Source organism: Chlamydomonas reinhardtii, chromosome 8, assembly GCF_000002595.2.
Source record: "Chlamydomonas reinhardtii strain CC-503 cw92 mt+ chromosome 8, whole genome shotgun sequence".
Classification (NCBI taxonomy): domain Eukaryota; kingdom Viridiplantae; phylum Chlorophyta; class Chlorophyceae; order Chlamydomonadales; family Chlamydomonadaceae; genus Chlamydomonas; species Chlamydomonas reinhardtii.
In genome coordinates, this window is record NC_057011.1 from 2,213,511 (window position 1) to 2,231,475 (window position 17,965).

Here is a 17,965-nt window from a genome sequence, read left to right on the forward strand (position 1 = left end):
TCGTATGAGCTCTGGCAAAAAGCTTCTGGATCCCGTGGCGGATTCGGACAGGTGGAGCTGTCAAGGGCGGGCAAACCAGCCGCGTCCCCTCACCCGACCCTGCACCCTTGCCCCGCACCACGGCCACCTCCGCGCCTTCCAGATCTCTCCCCCCCACCCACCCACCCCCACCCCCACCTCCCACCCCCCACAACGCACCTCAGGTTGCTGATGTAGTCGGCCAGCACAACTTGCACTGGGATAAGCGCCAAGCATATTGCCAAGCCCGCTACCGCAGACACAAAATCCAGCTCCAGGCCCACCTGCACACACAGAAATGAGGAACGCGAGTTCGCAGCTTGCTTTGCCTCCCTCCATGGCGGCGGCCTCTATCATGATGCAAACACTCCCCAATCAAAGCTCCAGACAACTAAACGCGTGCTACCTAGCTAATAACCGTACCATAACGAGGACTGCCGCAAGCTGAAACGGCACTGAAAAGATGTAAGGCCAGTAGTAAGCCACGTCATCGAGGCGCCGTACGTCCACGCCTATCAGTGTGCTGATGTAGCCCGCCGAGAGATCAGAGCTGCTGTCGGCGGCAGCAGGCTGGCCGCTTGCAACTGTCGCCGCGCCTGGTGACATGCTGAGATGCAACAGCTGCGGATGCAGGCGTCAAGGTGTGTGCCGAGTGAAGCGGGCGTTAGGATGCTCAGCAGGAAGGCGTCAGTCTAGCCCGCTTGCTTTCTCAAAGGTAGGCATCGGTCACACGAGGAGTCGGAATCCAGTGTTCGCGTGCTGGCGCGCTCACTGGAATCGCGCACTGGAGGATGCAACGGTAGCAGCTAATTCCCCTACCAGCCTATTTGTCGCCACCGCTTGCTATGGTATTGTGTAGGCATGCAGTATGCATAGTAATGACGACCTAGCAGCTCACTCACTTTTGCGTGGATGGCTGCCACAGCCTCCTGGCGCATGCGCAAAGACGTGCGCAGGCCCACCCTGCATGCACCATGCAACACGTGTGTGGGATAGTGGCAGATGCTTATTGATGTGCTTGAAAAAACGCAACACGCTTGCGTGAGGCACAACCAGTGCATTACCCGCCCTGCCCACCCCGCCGTACAAACCGTACTAGCGCAGCGCCTGCGACCCCAATAAGGCATCATCCTTCAACTTGATTCCGTGCGTGCACGTTCAGAAAGGGCCGCCCCGCCGTGGGCCCTGCTTGTCATGGGCTGCGTGTTACCGGTAGCGTCTCACGACTCATGTTCATTACAGATCCCGCCCCTCACACCCCACCCCCTACACACGCGTGCACATGCCCTCACCATTTGTGGTGATGCAGCATCATGGGCATGGCCATGCTGCACAAGCCCAGCGCCACCGCCAGGACCCAGCCCTTCCATTCAGGCGGCTTAGGCACGTGTTCAATATTGTCGGCTCCACTGCTCCCATCGTGTGGCGAAACAGCTGCCTGCATGCATGTGAAATTGCTCGATGAACGGTGGGACGGGGCGAGGGAGACTTGTGCAGGCACCCGATTAAAGAAACGCTGACGGTCCGCTAGCAAGGTGTCCAGGTCTTCTGGCTACGCGGGCGGGGGCGGCTATGGAGTACCTGGGGCGGTTTGACCCCGGTCCAAAATTGCCATCCACGCACGACCCCCTACCTTTTCCGTGGGAACGGACTTTCCATACCTTGCCTCAAGGTCACGCACTTAATGCACCTCTGCAAGCATACTCCCTTTGCTCACCTGGAGCCAACGCAGTAGTTCGCGGAGTAGCACCGGCGTAATCAACGTGAGGGCCACCTCCACCATGCACAGCGTCTGTTGCCAGAGGATAGCCCGGCCATGTAGAGCCCACAGGGCCCGGAAGAAGGGAGTACTCCAGGGAGCCCGGGGCGCCCCCGGTGGACTTCTGCTGGTAAAGCCTTCGGATGATCCCTGCAAATCATAATGTGGAAACGTGCAGTGGTCGTGCGCGCGGGTGGCGATTCAAATTTTAATGCTGCAGTGCGAGCAGTGCGGCCACAAGAAACATAGCTGAAATTTGTCCGTTTCATGTAAGCCATGTATGGATTCACCTCAAGCGAGTAGGCGCGCTGAAAACGCTCGCAAAGAACCGGCGCGGAGTCTGTCGCTGGCAAAATGTGTACAGCATCCGATTCGCTCAAGTCCGTGCTAACGGCAGCCTCACGCAAGATAGGATTGATGAATCCAAATGAGAGACTCTGCCAGAGCCTGCTGGCGGACATTGCTGCTGCTGATGCTGTTGGACGCTGCGCGCCACGGGCGATCACTGCGACCTACTGCATTACGAGTTATACAATAAGTGTTACTATTCAACAAGGAGACACTGTGTGCTGCGGAGGTAAATGTGTATGTGACGCCCGCTGAGCCGCACCTATTAACAGCAGCAGTGGTGCGCTTCCACAGTAGCAGATCTATTGCCTGCTAAAGTCAAGGTTGACATAACTAGACATTCTGAACTGTAAACATCGAACGATCGAGCGCTTCTCTTGATATGAAAACCTCGCTCACAGTAGCAGCAGCTTCATGATATAAAGCATCATGGTCGCGATAGTACTTCTACTTGGGAGGAGCATACAAATTTCCTGCGTGACCAGTTCGGATCCGCCGATAAGCCGCCGTTACAGCGTTAACGACACAGCAGGAAGACGGCAAGTCTTTACTTTATCGCAAACATAGAGGAATGGTTGGCAGCTGGTGTAACTTTCAGGTGACCCAGATTGATTGCGCACGAGGCCGCGTTCGCTGCATTGGGCTTCCGCTCCGATATAAAAGCTGCATGCCTTGAATACAGACTTTAAGCATATAACCTGCAGGGAATCGCCTGGAGCGCGACCAAGTTCATTCACAGGTAAGGAGTCATGAACGTCGTCGCTCCATCGTCGTTTCCCTGCGCGCGCGCGCGCATGCAGCAGCGATAATCCGTGCCACTGGTTTAAGGGCTAACAAGCGCACTGTATCCTCGCTCTGCTGCTTGATTGCAGTCAGTTGAAGCCAACATCGACCGCATCAATTGTGTGAGCGAGTTACATTATGGCGACAACAGACAACAAGCAGGGCCGCGAGGCCGTCCTGTGCGCTACGGACGTGGTGCCATCGACGCCGGTTGTGAAGGGATTCGACTTCGCTACCAGCCGCCCCGACCTGGACAATGTGATGGCGTCAATGCTCACCACGGGCTTCCAGGCCACTTCGCTGGGCCAAGCCGTAAACGAGGTCAACCGAATGGTGAGTTTACGCCTGGGACCGCTGGGACACGCCACCTGAGGGGGCCGTTGGGCCGAACCGTGTCGTCTACCAACAGTCGGACACCGGGTCTTCAAACCAGTCGGACAGCCGGACACCAGGTCGGACGTGTCAGATTGCTGTGTCAGGGGGGGGGGCGCCTGCAGTGGTTTAGTTGGCCGAAACATGGTAGACTGGCAAAATTGTTGGAGGGGCGCCTGCAGTGGTTTAGTTGGGAAAATTCCCCACCCTCCGTGCCGCACACCCACCGCGTACATACTACCATAGCTCGCTAGTGTGCAGCCGTTCAGGAGTCTCCACCCGTGCGTCCAGCCCTCGTGCCGGGCGCTAACATCACGCATGGGTAAAAGCAATACTAGGCCACGAAGTCGGCGTTGACTTGCTTGGGGAGCACATGGTCGAACACAAAACCGGCAGCAACACCCTTACTTGAAGTAAAAACCCGAGACCTCGCTGCATGCAGCTCCCGTTGCCCGGGAACACGACACGACTGGCCACACGCACCCTCCCGTTTCTACGGCTTACTCCCCCCCTCATTTTCGGCGCATGCACCGCACAGATTGACTGGCGCCTGTCCGACGAGCCGGTCACGGCCGACACGCCCGCCGAAGAGGCGGACCCGGAGTTTCGTGCAAATGCCCGCTGCATCATCTTCCTGGGCTACACCTCCAACTTCACCTCGGCCGGCACGCGTGAACAGCTGAGGTGAGTGTGCCGTCAGCGGGCCCCTCAACCCGTGCTGTGAACTTGTGCCCTCCACGGACCCCGGCCGGGGCTGTTAACGTCTTGTGGCTCAGACAATAGGGGCCAGCCGGACGCCGCTCCCTCACCTGTGCACATGGCGGTCTGGGGGCTTTCAGTGGGAGACCTTCCGTATACGTAGACCCAGACACTCAACCACCAAACTACCGTACACAATCAAGAATCTTTGCTGACCCTTCGCGCGCTTCGCCCCAGCAACGTCCTGATCGCTCGGATACGGTACGGTTAGGTACGGTACAGTTGTTCCGTCGAGCTGAACCTCCATTCCCATGCATAAACTAAACCATCCCAACGTATTGGAACAGATGGCTGGCCCAGAACCGTATGGTTGACGTAATGGTGACCACGGCGGGCGGCATCGAGGAGGACTTCATCAAATGCATGGCCAACACCTACCTGGGCGACTTCCACCTGAAGGGTGAGCGCCAACCGTTGGAGCGTGAGAGCCTGCGTGCATGCATGTGGATCAGGGGATGGAGTGTGTGATGTGTAGATAGAGCATGAGCTTGAGTATAAGTGTATGTGCGCATGCACAAGGCACAGCAGCTTTGCATATACCGTGCCTGTGCGTGGTGTTTGCGGGCGGGCATGCATGGGGGGCCAGCAAGCAAAGGTGTACCGCGCACGAACCCCACCTGCCCTGTGCATCGACTTCCGGTTCCTGTTTATGTTTCTCCGTGCAACAGGTGAGGAGCTGCGCAAGCAGGGCCTCAACCGCATCGGCAACATGGTCATTCCCAACGCCAACTACTGCAAGTTTGAGGACTGGATGATGCCCATCCTGGATGACATGCTCAAGGTGCGTGCCGTCGTGTCGTGGGTTGCTTGGGGGTATAGCCGTTCAGGCAGTGCTAGAAGCCCACCTGCGCACGGCGGCCCCTCTCTTCCCCCTTCCCCTCCGCTTACTGAGCTAGGTCTACTAGCTCTGCTGAACCCCAGCCCGCCGTCTGCTGCATGCATGACACCGGTATGCAGGAGCAAAACGAGCAGGGCGTCAACTGGACGCCTTCCAAGATCATCGCGCGGTGAGTGGGCCTGCGGGCTGACTGACTGAGAGCGTGTCTCTCCTTGTCAGCCATCATTACCTTTTGGGCTTCCGGGCCAGCCGGACAAACTTTGACTGCTGCCCATGCTCTCACAATTTTCACACGCAGTCTGGGCAAGGAGATCAACGACCCCAGCTCCATCTACTACTGGGCCTACAAGAACAACATCCCCGTGTTCAGCCCCGCCATTACTGACGGCTCCATCGGTGACATGATCTTCTTCCACGGCAAGAAGAACCCCGGGCTCCGGTGCGTCGTTTTTATGTCCATACGTTCGTGCAAGCCTGCAGTGCTCCGGCGCGAGAGAATGGAAGCCATGGGACGATGATTGCGCGTGTGACTGTGTGTGCGTTCCTACCTGCGGTTGAAGTTGCCTTGTTGCCATGCACGTGTGACCGCCAGGCATGCGCCCAATTTGCTCTATTTTCCATGCCAACAAGCATGCCGCACGCACTCAAATCACACTGTACCCGCACCACACTACATAAACGCCACAGGGTGGACATTGCAGAGGACGTGGCCCGCATGAACGACATCGTCCTGAGCGCCGGGCCGCGCAAGACCGCCATGCTTCTGCTGGGAGGAGGTGCGTGCGCGACCTGCCTGCTTTCCACACCACAGGCCAGGAACCAGCTCGACTGCTGTCATGTAACGCCCCGCTGCCATAGTCACTTACCGGTGTCCACGCCCACACGCATGGCATTACACATCATGAACAGGCGTGCCCAAGCACCACATCTGCAACGCCAACCTGATGCGCAACGGCGCCGACTTCGCGGTGTACCTGAACACCGCGCAGGAGTTTGACGGCAGCGACAGCGGCGCGCGGCCCGACGAGGCCATCTCTTGGGGCAAGATCCGTGTGGGCGCGCAGCCCGTGAAGGTGAGGAGGCTTAGCAATGTTTCAGTGGCAGGCAATATCATATCACACCAGGGGAGGGTGGGTATGCAATTCCCGGCCCGAGCCCCTGCCCCAGAGTAGCTTTGGGGCTGCGTGCTAGGTGGGCACCTATCTGTATCAAGTGGACTGCTGCGTGTCAGCGTGCTTCACAGCTTGCCAACCCTGCCATATTTCTGTAGGTGTACGGCGACGCGACGGTGTTCTTCCCGCTGCTGCTGAGCCAGACCTTCGCCAAGCACTTCAAGCCCAAGGGCGCCGGCCAGGCACCGCAGCGCCGGCCCGAGAGCCCCAACACGCCCAAGGTCTCCGGCTCCGGGCCGACTTCCGCGGGCATCTAGACCATAATGGTGCAGCTAAGCTCAAACCGTGATCATCTAGGCATGAATGTAGCGCTTATAAAGTCTGAGGATCGGGCCCAGTTATTACAACTTATCGCAGCCACATGGAAGAAGGGTGCTGAACAAGTGCCAAGAAGAAGATTGTGACACGGCGTGTCGAAGTCGGAGTCGAATTACAATGCAGTAATCAGATAATAGAGTTAGATCGTGACGGATAGGTATTGCGGAATGTATTATAGTGGCTTTTGGAGGGAAAACGAAATGGGATTCAAGGATCCAACCGAGTTTTGAGCAGTGATGAGCAGTGGCATCAAGCGACGCGACCAAGCTGCACACGCACTGCACCCTGCGAGGTAATTTGTTATACATTGTAATATCCACGGAACGCCTGCTTCAACTGTGTTCCACTCCACGAACCAGCTCTGCTAGCCTGAACGCGGCATTTTAGCCACCATCGTTGTTGACATGGGCCAGAATTTACAATTGTGGGCGTCAGGTCCGCGGAGGCCGCACGCTTTGCCCAGAAAGCGACGAAAGTGGCCTATACTCCGACGACATACACAAACACTTGTGCCACTAGTGAAATATTATGGTGACTTGAGGCTTGCGGGTGGGAGGACGGCGGCAGAAGCCTGGCATCATAACTTTCTCTGCACCTCCGGAAATCTACACGGATGCCCTGTCGCAAACCTTGAGTGCAAACATAACTTGCACGGAGGGACAACCTGGAGAACAGCGACCCCAGCGGCCCAGCAACATGCGCGTGCGGCAAACAGAACCGCACGCGGATGCGAGCGGCTTCTGGGCCAAACTAACGTTTGGCTTCATCAACGGGCTGTTACGTCAGGCCAGCAAGTCTGCAGACCTGGGCCCCCGCGACGCTGCCTATTTGCTTCCTCCGTCCGACGTCGCGCTACGCCTTGTGCTGCAGTTCGACACCGCATACGTGAGTAGTGAAACAGGTCAAAAGGCTTGGGTTTATAATGGGAGGAAGATTAGCGAAACGCCGGCGGCTAAGACTCTGGTGCTCGTCCGCAGGCCCGGGCAACGGGCGGCGTCCACCCGTCGCACCCGTTTCACTTGCGCCTTCCTGGCAGCCCCTGGCAAACCCCTCTACTCCTGACCCTCGTAAGACTTCACTGGAGACCACTGCTGTGGCAGCAGTTCCTCTGCATGGGAGAGGTGGCGCAGGCGTGAGTTGCTGCGGGCAGAAGCTCTGCTTTCTGTGTGCATGTGGTTTGCATGTAATGGCCGGGGGTGGATCTGGGTTGGGGCGAAGCCAACGCGCTTATGCTTGCTGAAAGACGTAGACTTATTGGTGCTTTTATTCAACCTTGCAGGCTGGTCACTCCCGTGTTGCTGCGGGAATTCTTGAGATGGCTTGAGGTAGGTCGAGCAATGGATGGCGCCATGGGGTGGTGTACGATGAATGGGGTGGGATACGCCACGGACTGCGTGCAACCGCTCACTTACCGACTTTCCAGTTCTTGGGGCGGTTTCCTTCAGAATGGCGCGTAATGCTCGCACTGCCCCGCAGGCGGCGACGCAAGAGGACGGGCAGGGCCTTCCGCCCGCGTGGAAGGGCTGGGTGCTGGCAGTGGCGCTGGGCCTGAGCGGCGTTTCCATCCCGCTCATGATGCACCACCACAACTGGTGCGCATGATTCGTGGAAGGCTCGGAATGCACAAATGGAGTGCAGAACTAGATGGCGAATGCGAAATTCTGGATTAAATTCAATTTAGTGGCCGTGGTCACCTTCGCACGGTAGCGGTCACCTTTGCACGGCGAACGGCCCAGCCCTCCTCACCCTCACATGCACTGCTGCCTTGCGCCCCACTCCAACAGGAGCGGCGTGCGCATGGCTCTATGCATGCGGCAGCAAGCCATCGCTGCCATCCACGCCAAGGTGGGTGAGCGGAGCCTGGCTCCCCACACGAGCACTCAGCTTGCTTGCTCCTTGCTCATGCCGCCTGCCTACGGCACCGGCACCGGTACCTGCCAGTGGGCCGGCCTGTCCCAGCCACAGCAAACTGCACATGCCGACATGCACGCCACACACGTACGTAGATCCTGCGCATGACTGCATCACCCGGCGCGGCGGCGGCCTCCGGCGACTCGGGCCTGTCCTCCGGGTACATCAGCACTCTGATCGGGGCGGATGTGCGGCGCTTCGACGACGCCCTGAAGCAGTGGCCATACCTGGTGGCCAGCCCGCTGCAGCTGATCGCCGTTATTGTCATGGTGGGCACACACACACAACACGCTGGGGGTCTGCGGTAAATGCATTGGGCGGGCGTGGTGCACCGTACACGGGATGTGGTGACTGAACGCGGCGTGCTCCGCGGCCTGCCTGTTTTGTGAGTGTGATGCGCGCACGTGCACACAGCAGTCAACGCCCGCATCTGCGCCGCTGCACACGGGGGTGCACCGTCCGTGCCCACAGGTGGGCCTGGAGCTGGACTTCGTGTCTGCAGTGGCGGGTGCATCCATCAGCCTGGCGCTCATTCCGCTGCAGGCGCTGCTTGCCACCTACATCAGCGATCTTCGGTATGCAGGGAGGCCAGGAGGGCTGGCGATTTTGGAAGTGCATGGAACGGGCAATGATGTGCGTCTGTGCGATATATGTGCGTCTCCGCAGTCCGCTCCAGACAGGATCTGGAGCGGTTGCGTGCCAGGCTGTGCAACCGCACAACGTCAACAGCGCATGCACAGACTCACACCTCCTGCCGGTTGTCGCCTGCTGCAGGACGGCGCGCGCCCGCTGCACAGACGAGCGTGTGCGGCTCATGTCGGAGGCGGTGGAGGGCCACCTGGCCGTCAAGATGTGCGGACTGGAGGTGAGCGGCACGGGGGGAGCAGGGAGGAGGCACAAAGCGAGTCCTCAACTTGGGTCGGGAGGATGAGAAGCGGGTGGGTGGGATACCGGATACGGTACACGCGCTTAGGCTGCCGGCTGCCCCGCCAGCATCATGTCATATGTCAGCAGAACCAATACATGAGGCCTCGTGTGCGCATCTGCTTATGCCGTGCTGTCTCCACCATCTAACCTGCGGCATCCAGCTTGTGCCAATCCTGCTCTCGCCACCACGCCGCCTGCAGGACTCCTTCGAGGCGCGCCTTCGAAAGCTGCGGGAAGCCGAGGCGTGCCAGGTCCGCCGCGCCTCCCGCATCCGTGCCTTCAACCTGGCCCTCTACACCAGCATCTCGTCCATCATTGCCTTCGTCACCTTCAGTGTGCACAGGTGCGCTTTGGGGGTTTACACCCGGATACCACTGATGGGTCCGTTCGGGTACGCTGCATGCCTGTGTCGGCGGTAAAGAACAGCGCGCGTGCCAGATCGAGCTGTTGTACCCGTCCCAGCTAGCACTGGCAAAGCTATCCAGCATGGTTCAGCCCCACCGCACTTGTTTACCCGCTCGCTGCTCCCAAGCATACGTGGTGGGACCCAAACCGCCTCGCGCCGCCCCACCCGCTTTATTCCACAGGGCTCGCGGCGGCTCGCTGAACGTGGCCAGCGTGTTCTACGCACTCAGCCTACTGCAGCTGCCCGCCGCCTACCTCGTGTTCGACTTCGTCACAGGTGAGTCATCCTTCGCTGGGTCTCGTCTCCTCGAGACAGCGCTTTGGTGGTAAAGGGTGCATGCAGCGTGCAGCCTTTGGAGTGAGCTAGCCGGCTCAGATGTCTGACTTACGCCCCGCATCTCGGGTGTCCTGCTCGCAGCCGCACAATATGCTACGGAGCTGGGCGTGTCCCTCACCCGCATCCAGGCCTTCCTTTCGCTGCCGGAGCCGCCGCCGCCGCCGCAGTCGCACCGCCTGCCGGTCAATTTGGAGTCACTGTCCATGGCGGCGGCAGCGGCAGGCACACCCTCAGCGCCCCAGCAGCATACACAACCGTCGCCATGTTCGCCTTCGACAGCGACCGCGGCAGTGGCGGCTGCGCCATGCGCTTTTCCACCTCGTCTGCTGCCGCCGCCGGCGGCGGCACAGTCGCTGCCGGCCGCAGCTGCTGCCGGATGCGTGGCGATGGGCGGCGGCGACTTTGACTGGCGCTGGCCGCTGGGGCGCCCGGAACTGGAGCCTTCGGCGGAGGTGCTGCAGCTGCTGGCAGCTGCTCCGGATGATGACGACGAGTACGGTGCCGATGCGCTGTACGGCGGCCTGGAGGTGACGGTGCAAGCGGCGCCGGCGGATCCGCATGGCACGGCAGCAGAAGGCAAGGGTGGTGCGGCTACGGGTGGCGAGGCAGGGTGGCGCGGCTGGTGCGGCGCCTGTCCTCCTGCCGGGCTGCGAACTTCCCAGGCGGCGCCCGTATCGGTGGAGGACGCCAAGCCTGACACAGATGCCGGGGCCTCACCGCTTGTAAAGATGGAGGTGGCTGCGGCATCGGCGCAGCCGGTCAGCGCGACGCTGTCGGGCGTGTGTTTCGCCTGCGCGCCCGGCGAGCTGCTGGGCGTGTGTGGCGCCACCGGCAGCGGCAAGAGCACGTTGCTGGCGGCGTTGCTGGGGCAGCTACAGCCGCTGCAGCCGCTGAGGGAGAAGGAGCAGCTCCAGCCGCTACAGCAGCAGCGGGGGGACACATGCGGCGGCGGCGTGGAGGTTTGCGGCTCGGTGGCGTACTGCGCCCAGGTGCCGTGGATCATGGCGGGCAGCAGTGTACGGGAGAACATCACGTTCGGACTGCCGTACGAGGAGGAGTGGTACGACACGGTCGTGCGGGCGTGCTGCCTGCATGAGGACCTGGCACGCATGGCGGCGGGCGATCTCACGGAGCTGGGCGAGGGCGGCGCGGGGCTGTCGGGTGAGTGGGGCTGTGGCACGCGTGGGGTGAGATTACCTTGTTAGGCTGCAGGGCACGCCCAACCCTGTGCATGGGGTCACGTCGGGATACTTCGGCGTTTGTCATGATGTTCTGTCCCGCCTTGTGACCATCCTTGCATCTCTCTCGCCCCCACCTGCAGGTGGCCAGAAGGCCCGTGTGGCTCTGGCCCGCGCCTGCTACTGCCGCCCGCATGTGGCGCTGCTGGACGACCCGCTGAGTGCGGTGGACGCGCGTGTGGGCCGAGAGCTGTTTGATGGCGTGCTGGGGCCGGCGGGGCTGATGGCAAGCCGCTGCGGCACCACCCGGCTGCTGGTCACACACCAGGAGCAGTTCCTGCCGCTGTGAGTGCATGGGGAGGGCAGGCGCACGAGAAAGAATGGCCGGGCATGGCCTGAGGCCCTTATGCCGTTGGGCGCTCGAGCGCACATCCATGGCGCCACCTGGTTATTGCAGCTGCCCTACCTACACCTCGAATGGACTTTCCCCTGCCTACACCTCGCGCACTGCTGCAGGTGTGACCGCGTGCTGCTGCTGCGCAGTGGGCGGCAGGCAGCGCTGGGGCCCTGGGCTGAGGTGGAGCAGCTGCGCCGCGAGGCCGCGCCGGCTGGGTCCCCGGACACGGCTGAGCCCGTAAACGGCACGCCGGCAGCCCTGAAGATTGCAGCGGCAGCGGAGCGCCGTGTTGACGGCGAGCACGGGGCTGGGCATGCCTCGCCCGTTCTGGAAAGGCAAAGGGCCGGCGCTGAGATGTCCGCCGGCGCGATGGCGCCGCCGTTGACGGTCATGGCCGTGGACGGTTGTGCGGGCGAGAGCGGCACCACCTTCACTACGTGCGGCGGCCGCAGCAATCCTGCCAGCAGCTTGGTTACGGCGCTCTCGCGGCCTACCTCGGGGGTGCACACGGCAGAAGGCATTCCCCCAGTGTCGCTGCTGCCGCACCAGCGAGGCGCCTCGCCGCAGCGGCCGCCGACAGGCGGCATTGGTGCGGCGCCGCAGCTTTCACGGCTGCGGGCGGTGGCCACGGTGGCTTCCTCCGACGGCGAGAGCCCGGCTGCCGCCGTGAGCCGAAACGGCAGTGTCTCCGGAGGCGTGAAAAGCATCGGCGCTGGCATCGCCGTCGCGCCTGCCGCTGCGGATGTGTTTGCACCGCCACGCCACATGATGACAGCCGGCAGCGGCACGGCCTCCTGGGCCAGCCGTCGGCGCCGACTTTCCGGCGGCAACGTGGTAGACAGCCTCAGCGCGCCCAGCAGCCCACAGTGGCATCAGAAGCTGCTCATGTCAATCCGATTACAAGGACTTGCGGACCGGACGCATGGCATGGCTCGTGACAATGGCGGCGAGCAATTGGGGAGCATGGGCAGGGCGCGGACTGCCTTTGCGCAGTGGATCGGCACCAGCATGCGCCTGACCATGGGGAGAGGTGGCGCGGGCGGTGGCCGGACATCGGACCCTGACAACAGCGTTGCCGCTGGCGAGTCCCTCAAGCGCGCGCCAACTGGGGGTGAGTGCGTGTGCGCGTCGTTATTTTATATCGCAGCATTTTTTCTGCCGTGCCTGTGGTTGCGCCATTGGGCCAGACGCACGGTAAATTGTTCCACCTAGACTCCTTGAGTAATGCATTACTAGTGGTCAAGCTGCTCCTGCATCGTGACTAACGCTCTCTGACCGTGCATTTGCCTGCCTGCTTTCGTGCGTGCAGTGTCACTGCTGGCCGCTGAGGACAAGGCGACGGGCAGCGTGCCTTGGGCGGTGTACGGGCGCTACGTGCGCTGCCTGGGCCTGGTGCTGGCTTGTGTGGTGGTGCTGGGGTTGCTGGCGGGCGAGGCGGCGTACCTGGCGGCGGACTGGTGGCTGGCGCTGTGGGCGGCCGAGGAGCCGGAACAGCAGGCGGAGCCAAGGTGCGCGGGCCGACATGGTGTGTGTATCGGAAACAGTGGGTCTGAACCAGCAAAAGTGTGTCTGCGCCGCCAGCAGCTACCAGTACCCACACAGTTCTCGCACAGTCAGTACCGAGCACTCCGTCCTAGCGAGGGTGGATACGCTCGCTGGTGATCATGGCTACTACTCCATGCTGTCTGTGTTCTTTGCAAGGGCGCCTTGTCGCATGGCGCATGAGCACCCCCAAATGAGCGTCCCTATGCCTGGGCGTGACCTTGTGCGCGATGGATGCCTTGCAGGTGGCAAGTGGTGTACTCCATTCTGACCGGGGTGGTGGTGCTGCTGGCGATTGCGAGGTTTGTCCTCTTTTTCGAGGCGTCCATCAGCGCCTCGACGGAGCTGCACAACAAGATGCTGAGGAGGTGCGTGGCCTGTAGCTTCTTGCGACCTCCTGGCGTTAGTGCTGGGCACTGACAAACCGCCTGGCACGCGCCTGTGCCCGGTTGCGCTGCAACGTGCTGCATAACCTTCTTCATATCGCTACCTGTAGTACGAGAAGCCAACCAAATGTTGGCATAAATTGGGCACTCCAGCATAATGTGCTTGTTAGTGCTCTACACCGCACCGACATAGCCGGCTGATGACTGCGCATTGCCCGCAGAGTGCTGCGCGCGCCGCTGTCGTTCTTCCACTCCAACCCCGCCGGCCGCATCATCAACCGGTACGCCAGTACGCGGCGTGTAGCTGCGACTTGCGCAGCTACCATGCGCGCAGTGACCTACCTGCCTAGCATGTTGCAAACCCGGCACTGCCTGCACCGAAAGCGCTGCCATGGCTGACATGGGCCTTTTGACCACAGGTTCAGCAAGGACCAGGGTCTGGTGGACGACCTGCTTCCGGCCGCGCTGGGCGAAGTCCTGGACTCTGGCATGTTGGTGGTCGGGGCGCTGGTGCTGGTGGCGGTGGCGGTGCCTTTCGTGCTGCCGCTCTTCCTGCCCCTGGCGGTGATGTTTCTGTTTGTGCGGCGGCGCTACGTGACCGCCAGCCGGGAGGTGCGGCGGTGGGAGGCGGTGACCTACTCGCCCATTTACACCTTTGTGGCGGCAACCTGCAAGGTGCGTGATGGATGGTGGCCAGCGGTGACGCTCCTTGATGCAATTAGCCGCACACCGCATGCACGTGCGATCCAATGGTGCAGAGTCGTCGCCTTGCCGCCCCTGCTTATTCGCTTCCCGCCCCACACCTGCCCTCAGGGCCTGCCCACCATCCGGGCGTACGGCGCCGGTGAGCGCTTCCAGCGGGAGCTACTGAGGCTGCTGTCTCACAGCGCAGAGTGGAGCTTTGCCTCTAACGCTGGTGCCAGGTGGGAGTGGTTTTGCTCCCAGGGAGCTGGGCCAATCAACAGCTAGGGTGTCCGGCCCAGTGACGTGCGATGGTTCGTGTGTTTTCTTGCCCGAGCTTGCCCGCCACGTCTGCAAGCGCTTGTCTTTGTTTATGCCGGGTCCGCATACTTACTTGCAGTTGGATAAGCCTGAGGCTGGATACAATCTCGGCCGTCACACTGCTGCTTGCTGCGCTTATGGCGGTGCTGGTGCGGGGCCGGATCAACGTCGAGGTGGGCGCCCGGGGCTGCTTGTACCGGTACTGGGGAGAAAAACTTCCTGGTGCATGACACAAATGCTTACTGCCATTCCCGGGCCGGGTGCCATTTGGCTGGTCCCTGGCTGCTCACGTGAGGGCCTGCAAGCTCCCGTCCAGTAGGACCCACTCTAAACCCTGGCCGCATGCCGGATGCATTTCACCCTTCCGCAGGTGCTGGCGCTGGCTCTCACACACTCCCTGAGCCTGACCCACATGATGCAGTTCTTTGTGCAGCAGGTGGGTGGTGGAAATGCAACACTGCAACGGGGCACTGGCCCTAGTGCTTGATTGGGCATGCTCCTGGCTACGGCCCGAATAACGCTGTGCCGGCCCTACGCTGCAGAGTGCCGAGGTAGAGAACCACATGACGAGTGTGGAGCGGCTGCTGGCCTACACGCAGCTAGACAGTGAGCCGCCGCGGGTGGCGGAGGGTGGCGGGCAGCCGCCGCAGGGCTGGCCCAGCAGCGGCCATCTGCAGTTCGAGGACGTCAGCGCTGCCTACCAACCAGGTGCGATGCGGAGTCGGGCGCGCGGCCGGATGCAAGCAGCTGCACGCAGTGTGTCGACTCTTTCCCCGTACTGGTGCCTTCATAACACAGGCCTGCCGCCTGTGCTCCGCGGCGTGACGTTCAGCGTTTCTGCCGGCAGCAGCTGCGGCGTGGTGGGTCGCACCGGCAGCGGCAAGTCCAGTCTGCTGCTGACGCTGTTCCGCATGGTGGATCTGACGCACGGCTGCATCCGGCTGGACGGCGTGGACATCGCGGCGGTGGGTCTGGACGCGCTGAGGCGGCACCTGGCGGTCATCCCGCAAGACCCCGTGCTCTTCGGCGGCAGCCTGCGCAGTAACCTGGACCCCTGGGGCGCGCACAGCCGTGACGACGCCGCGCTGTGGGCCGTGCTGCGCTGTGTGCGGCTGGCGGGCGCGGTTTCGGCGCTACCGGGCGGGCTGGATGCGCAGGTAGCTGCGGGCGGCGCCAACCTGAGTGCGGGCCAGCGGCAGCTGCTGTGCCTGGCGCGGGCCATGCTGCAGCGGGCCAAGGTGCTCGCGCTGGACGAGGCCACCGCAAACGTGGACGCCGAGACGGACGAGGCGGTGCAGGTGCGAATGGGCGGGCGCGCGTGTGTCTCCGTGCGGGCTTTACTTGATAAGGAATGTCATCAGACCGCTGCGACTTGAAGGCCTCGCGCAGCTGCTCACACGGCTCCTCGTACCCCGTGGCCGCCGTACACACAGGCGGCGCTACGCGACTTCCTGCAAGGCGGAGGTGGAGGCGGCCCCGACGTCAGCACCACTGGCGGCTCTGGTGCCGGAGGTGGCAGTGGCGGCGGCGGTGTTGCGCTGGTGATTGCGCACCGGCTTGACACGGTGATGGACCTGGACGCGCTGCTGGTGCTTGCAGACGGGCAGGTGGAGGAGTGGGGGCCGCCGCGGGTGCTGCTGCGCGGGGGCGGCAGCCTGTCGCACATGGCGGCGGCGGCGGCGGCGGCGGGGGCGGCGGTGCCACAGATTGGAAGTATGAGGAGCGGTGGAGCCGATGCTGTTGTTGATGAGGGCCAGGCAGTGGATCTGGCTGGGACCGATGGCCGTGTGGGGCTGGGGAAAATGGTGCGGTCGGTGAGCGATGCAGGGTGGCGTGGATAGCTGTAGTCCAAGCCGTGAAGTGTGCGTGGGCCGGCAGGACGCGGCCACGTGGGATAGCGTGTGATTGGACGACACGTGCAAGTTCTCGCATCCCCGCGCAGAAACTTGTACGTTTGCAGGATGAGCCAGTGTGATTGCTAACTGGTCGGTCATCAATGGCATGGGTCATGTGGGTCAGCCATGCGTGGTGCTTGACATTGGTGCGGTTCCAATAATGGCAATTGGGATTGCGGACGGACGGGGTGCTGCGGCTGCATTGCGGCGGCACGTGGACGGCGGCAAGACTACTTCTGTGCCCTTCTTCCGCCTGCTGTCCTGCGGCCTTGTAATCTTTCTCTCAATGAACTGAGTGGCCGGGATGGATGGATGCTGCTCTAGCTGCGCACAATGCAAGGCGCGTTAGCTCTGCCCCCCAAACCGCATGCACAACCGCACATAATGCCCAGGCAAGCAAGAGACATACCTTGGACCTGTTGGGCTTGTATGTGGGTCGTTGGGAAGGCTGGTCGGGGGGCCTGATGAGCATGCGTGGCGGTGCCGCGGTGCGCGGGGCCACCGGGTCGTCAGGCTCCGTGAACAAAGTAAGGGGCGTGTGCCGGCGAACGTGGCCCCGACCCATGCCGTGCTCGCGGCCCTGATGAACCGTGGGCCACCGCCCATCTCGAGCAACCTTTTGTGAGAAGACCCCGTCGTGCTGCAACTTACAAACGCATAACCTTAACATCACATACGTTACTTCATCATAGCACTCGTCTAATAGATAGCGCACGCACAAGCACGCAGCTGCGTTCTGGGCGCCATAAACGGGTGCTGCGACCTTCCTAGCAACTTTGTTGACTGGTTGTTTGCGAGCCCTAAATAAGCACCGTTCTCTCCTAGAACACAAGCTAGCAACGTAGATCCGGCGTTGCCCTTTCCCGCCAAACGCGAGCTTCCACTTGCTTGTCTCCGCGCAACGCCAGCAGGCGCGCACGTAGCTCTTAGTCCTAGCCCTACCTAGACTAGGTGCACCAATACAGCAGCTAGCAGCAGCCAGGAGCGTGGAGCAGGCGAGAGGAAGCTGCAGCGGAGGGCGAGGAGCGCCAGCGCGGAGTGCACCCGGGGCGCCCACGCAAACGGTAAGAACAGCAGTCCGTGGGTCAAGCAAGAGCTTTCTTGGCGCTGGGTGTGTCAAGCGGTTCATTCAGCAGGCTTTGGGCTTGCACGTGGAAAGACCTGCGTCCGAGCCGCATTTTTCAGCTAGGCAGCTACCGTGTCTTTGCTTGGTTGCAGGCTTTAGGTTTGCTGTAGTGCTTTGCTGTCACGTTGGGGACAGGGTATAAGGGCAGCAAGGGCAAAAGCGCAGGGGCCGCCTCAAACTCCTCTTGCGCAGAAGGGCAGCATTTTGTTTGCATAATATTCAACACGACGGAGCCTTTGCAACCAAGCACGCGTGTGGTGATTTCGTTCTCGTCCGCCAGGAGGGAGTTCGGCCTTTTCCTGGCGCACGCGCAAACACCTTTTGCTCCTGACCTTTTGTTTTGCATCACTGCGTGCTGTTCAGGTCATGGCGACGGTCAAGTCAAAGTCAAGGGCCTGTAGTGTAACCGCCCGAGTTCGTTGTGGCACACTTGAGGAAATCGGGTCTTCTCGCCTCACCTGTGCCATCCACTGGTGGATCCACGGGCCCTGC

General features: G+C 61.6%; 3 protein-coding genes across 4 annotated transcripts; 2 read left to right on the top strand and 1 right to left on the bottom strand.

Moving 5' to 3' along the window:
* Positions 1-30: 30 nt before the first annotated feature.
* CHLRE_08g369740v5 (uncharacterized protein) lies at positions 31-2,296 on the bottom strand. 2 transcript variants are annotated; one of them, XM_043065005.1, is made up of 2 exons: positions 1,736-2,296; positions 31-1,456 (listed from the first exon to the last, which is right to left on the bottom strand). In XM_043065005.1, the coding sequence occupies exons 1-2, from the start codon at positions 1,799-1,801 to the stop codon at positions 1,307-1,309; spliced, it is 216 nt and encodes a 71-aa protein (XP_042922006.1). In that variant the 5' UTR covers positions 1,802-2,296; the 3' UTR covers positions 31-1,306. The 2 variants fall into 2 exon arrangements, with proteins under 2 accessions (XP_042922006.1, XP_042922007.1); XM_043065006.1 differs by having other exon boundaries at positions 802-1,456.
* Positions 2,297-2,486: 190 nt separating this feature from the next.
* CHLRE_08g369800v5 (uncharacterized protein) lies at positions 2,487-6,692 on the top strand. The gene is made up of 9 exons (XM_001696028.2): positions 2,487-3,241; positions 3,819-3,964; positions 4,327-4,439; positions 4,708-4,820; positions 4,997-5,046; positions 5,176-5,316; positions 5,565-5,653; positions 5,787-5,950; positions 6,148-6,692. Exons 1-9 carry the CDS (start codon positions 3,047-3,049, stop codon positions 6,304-6,306), a joined length of 1,170 nt encoding a protein of 389 aa, XP_001696080.1. The 5' UTR covers positions 2,487-3,046; the 3' UTR covers positions 6,307-6,692.
* A 94-nt stretch (positions 6,693-6,786) lies between these two features.
* Positions 6,787-16,634, top strand: CHLRE_08g369850v5 (uncharacterized protein). Its single transcript, XM_043065007.1, has 23 exons — positions 6,787-7,252; positions 7,345-7,499; positions 7,647-7,692; positions 7,844-7,959; positions 8,152-8,212; positions 8,374-8,547; positions 8,750-8,853; positions 9,053-9,143; positions 9,406-9,548; positions 9,793-9,887; positions 10,029-11,108; positions 11,269-11,470; positions 11,642-12,633; positions 12,832-13,030; positions 13,310-13,432; positions 13,672-13,731; positions 13,870-14,125; positions 14,264-14,373; positions 14,532-14,625; positions 14,823-14,888; positions 14,995-15,160; positions 15,251-15,750; positions 15,886-16,634. Exons 1-23 carry the CDS (start codon positions 7,064-7,066, stop codon positions 16,291-16,293), a joined length of 5,430 nt encoding a protein of 1,809 aa, XP_042922008.1. The 5' UTR covers positions 6,787-7,063; the 3' UTR covers positions 16,294-16,634.
* The last annotated feature ends 1,331 nt before the right edge of the window (positions 16,635-17,965 follow it).

Bases quoted from the DNA above. Each gene is read 5' to 3' on its own strand.
- CHLRE_08g369740v5 (XM_043065005.1), bottom strand. From the start codon at position 1,801: ATGGTGGAGGTGGCCCTCACGTTGATTACGCCGGTGCTACTCCGCGAA. The intron at 1,457-1,735 runs GTGAGCAAAGGG...ACATGCATGCAG, and splicing joins AACTACTGCGTTGGCTCCAG to GCAGCTGTTTCGCCACACGA.
- CHLRE_08g369800v5 (XM_001696028.2), top strand. From the start codon at position 3,047: ATGGCGACAACAGACAACAAGCAGGGCCGCGAGGCCGTCCTGTGCGCT. The intron at 5,317-5,564 runs GTGCGTCGTTTT...TAAACGCCACAG, and splicing joins AAGAAGAACCCCGGGCTCCG to GGTGGACATTGCAGAGGACG. The intron at 5,951-6,147 runs GTGAGGAGGCTT...ATATTTCTGTAG, and splicing joins TGGGCGCGCAGCCCGTGAAG to GTGTACGGCGACGCGACGGT.
- CHLRE_08g369850v5 (XM_043065007.1), top strand. From the start codon at position 7,064: ATGCGCGTGCGGCAAACAGAACCGCACGCGGATGCGAGCGGCTTCTGG. The intron at 9,549-9,792 runs GTGCGCTTTGGG...TTTATTCCACAG, and splicing joins GTCACCTTCAGTGTGCACAG to GGCTCGCGGCGGCTCGCTGA. The intron at 14,126-14,263 runs GTGCGTGATGGA...ACCTGCCCTCAG, and splicing joins TTGTGGCGGCAACCTGCAAG to GGCCTGCCCACCATCCGGGC.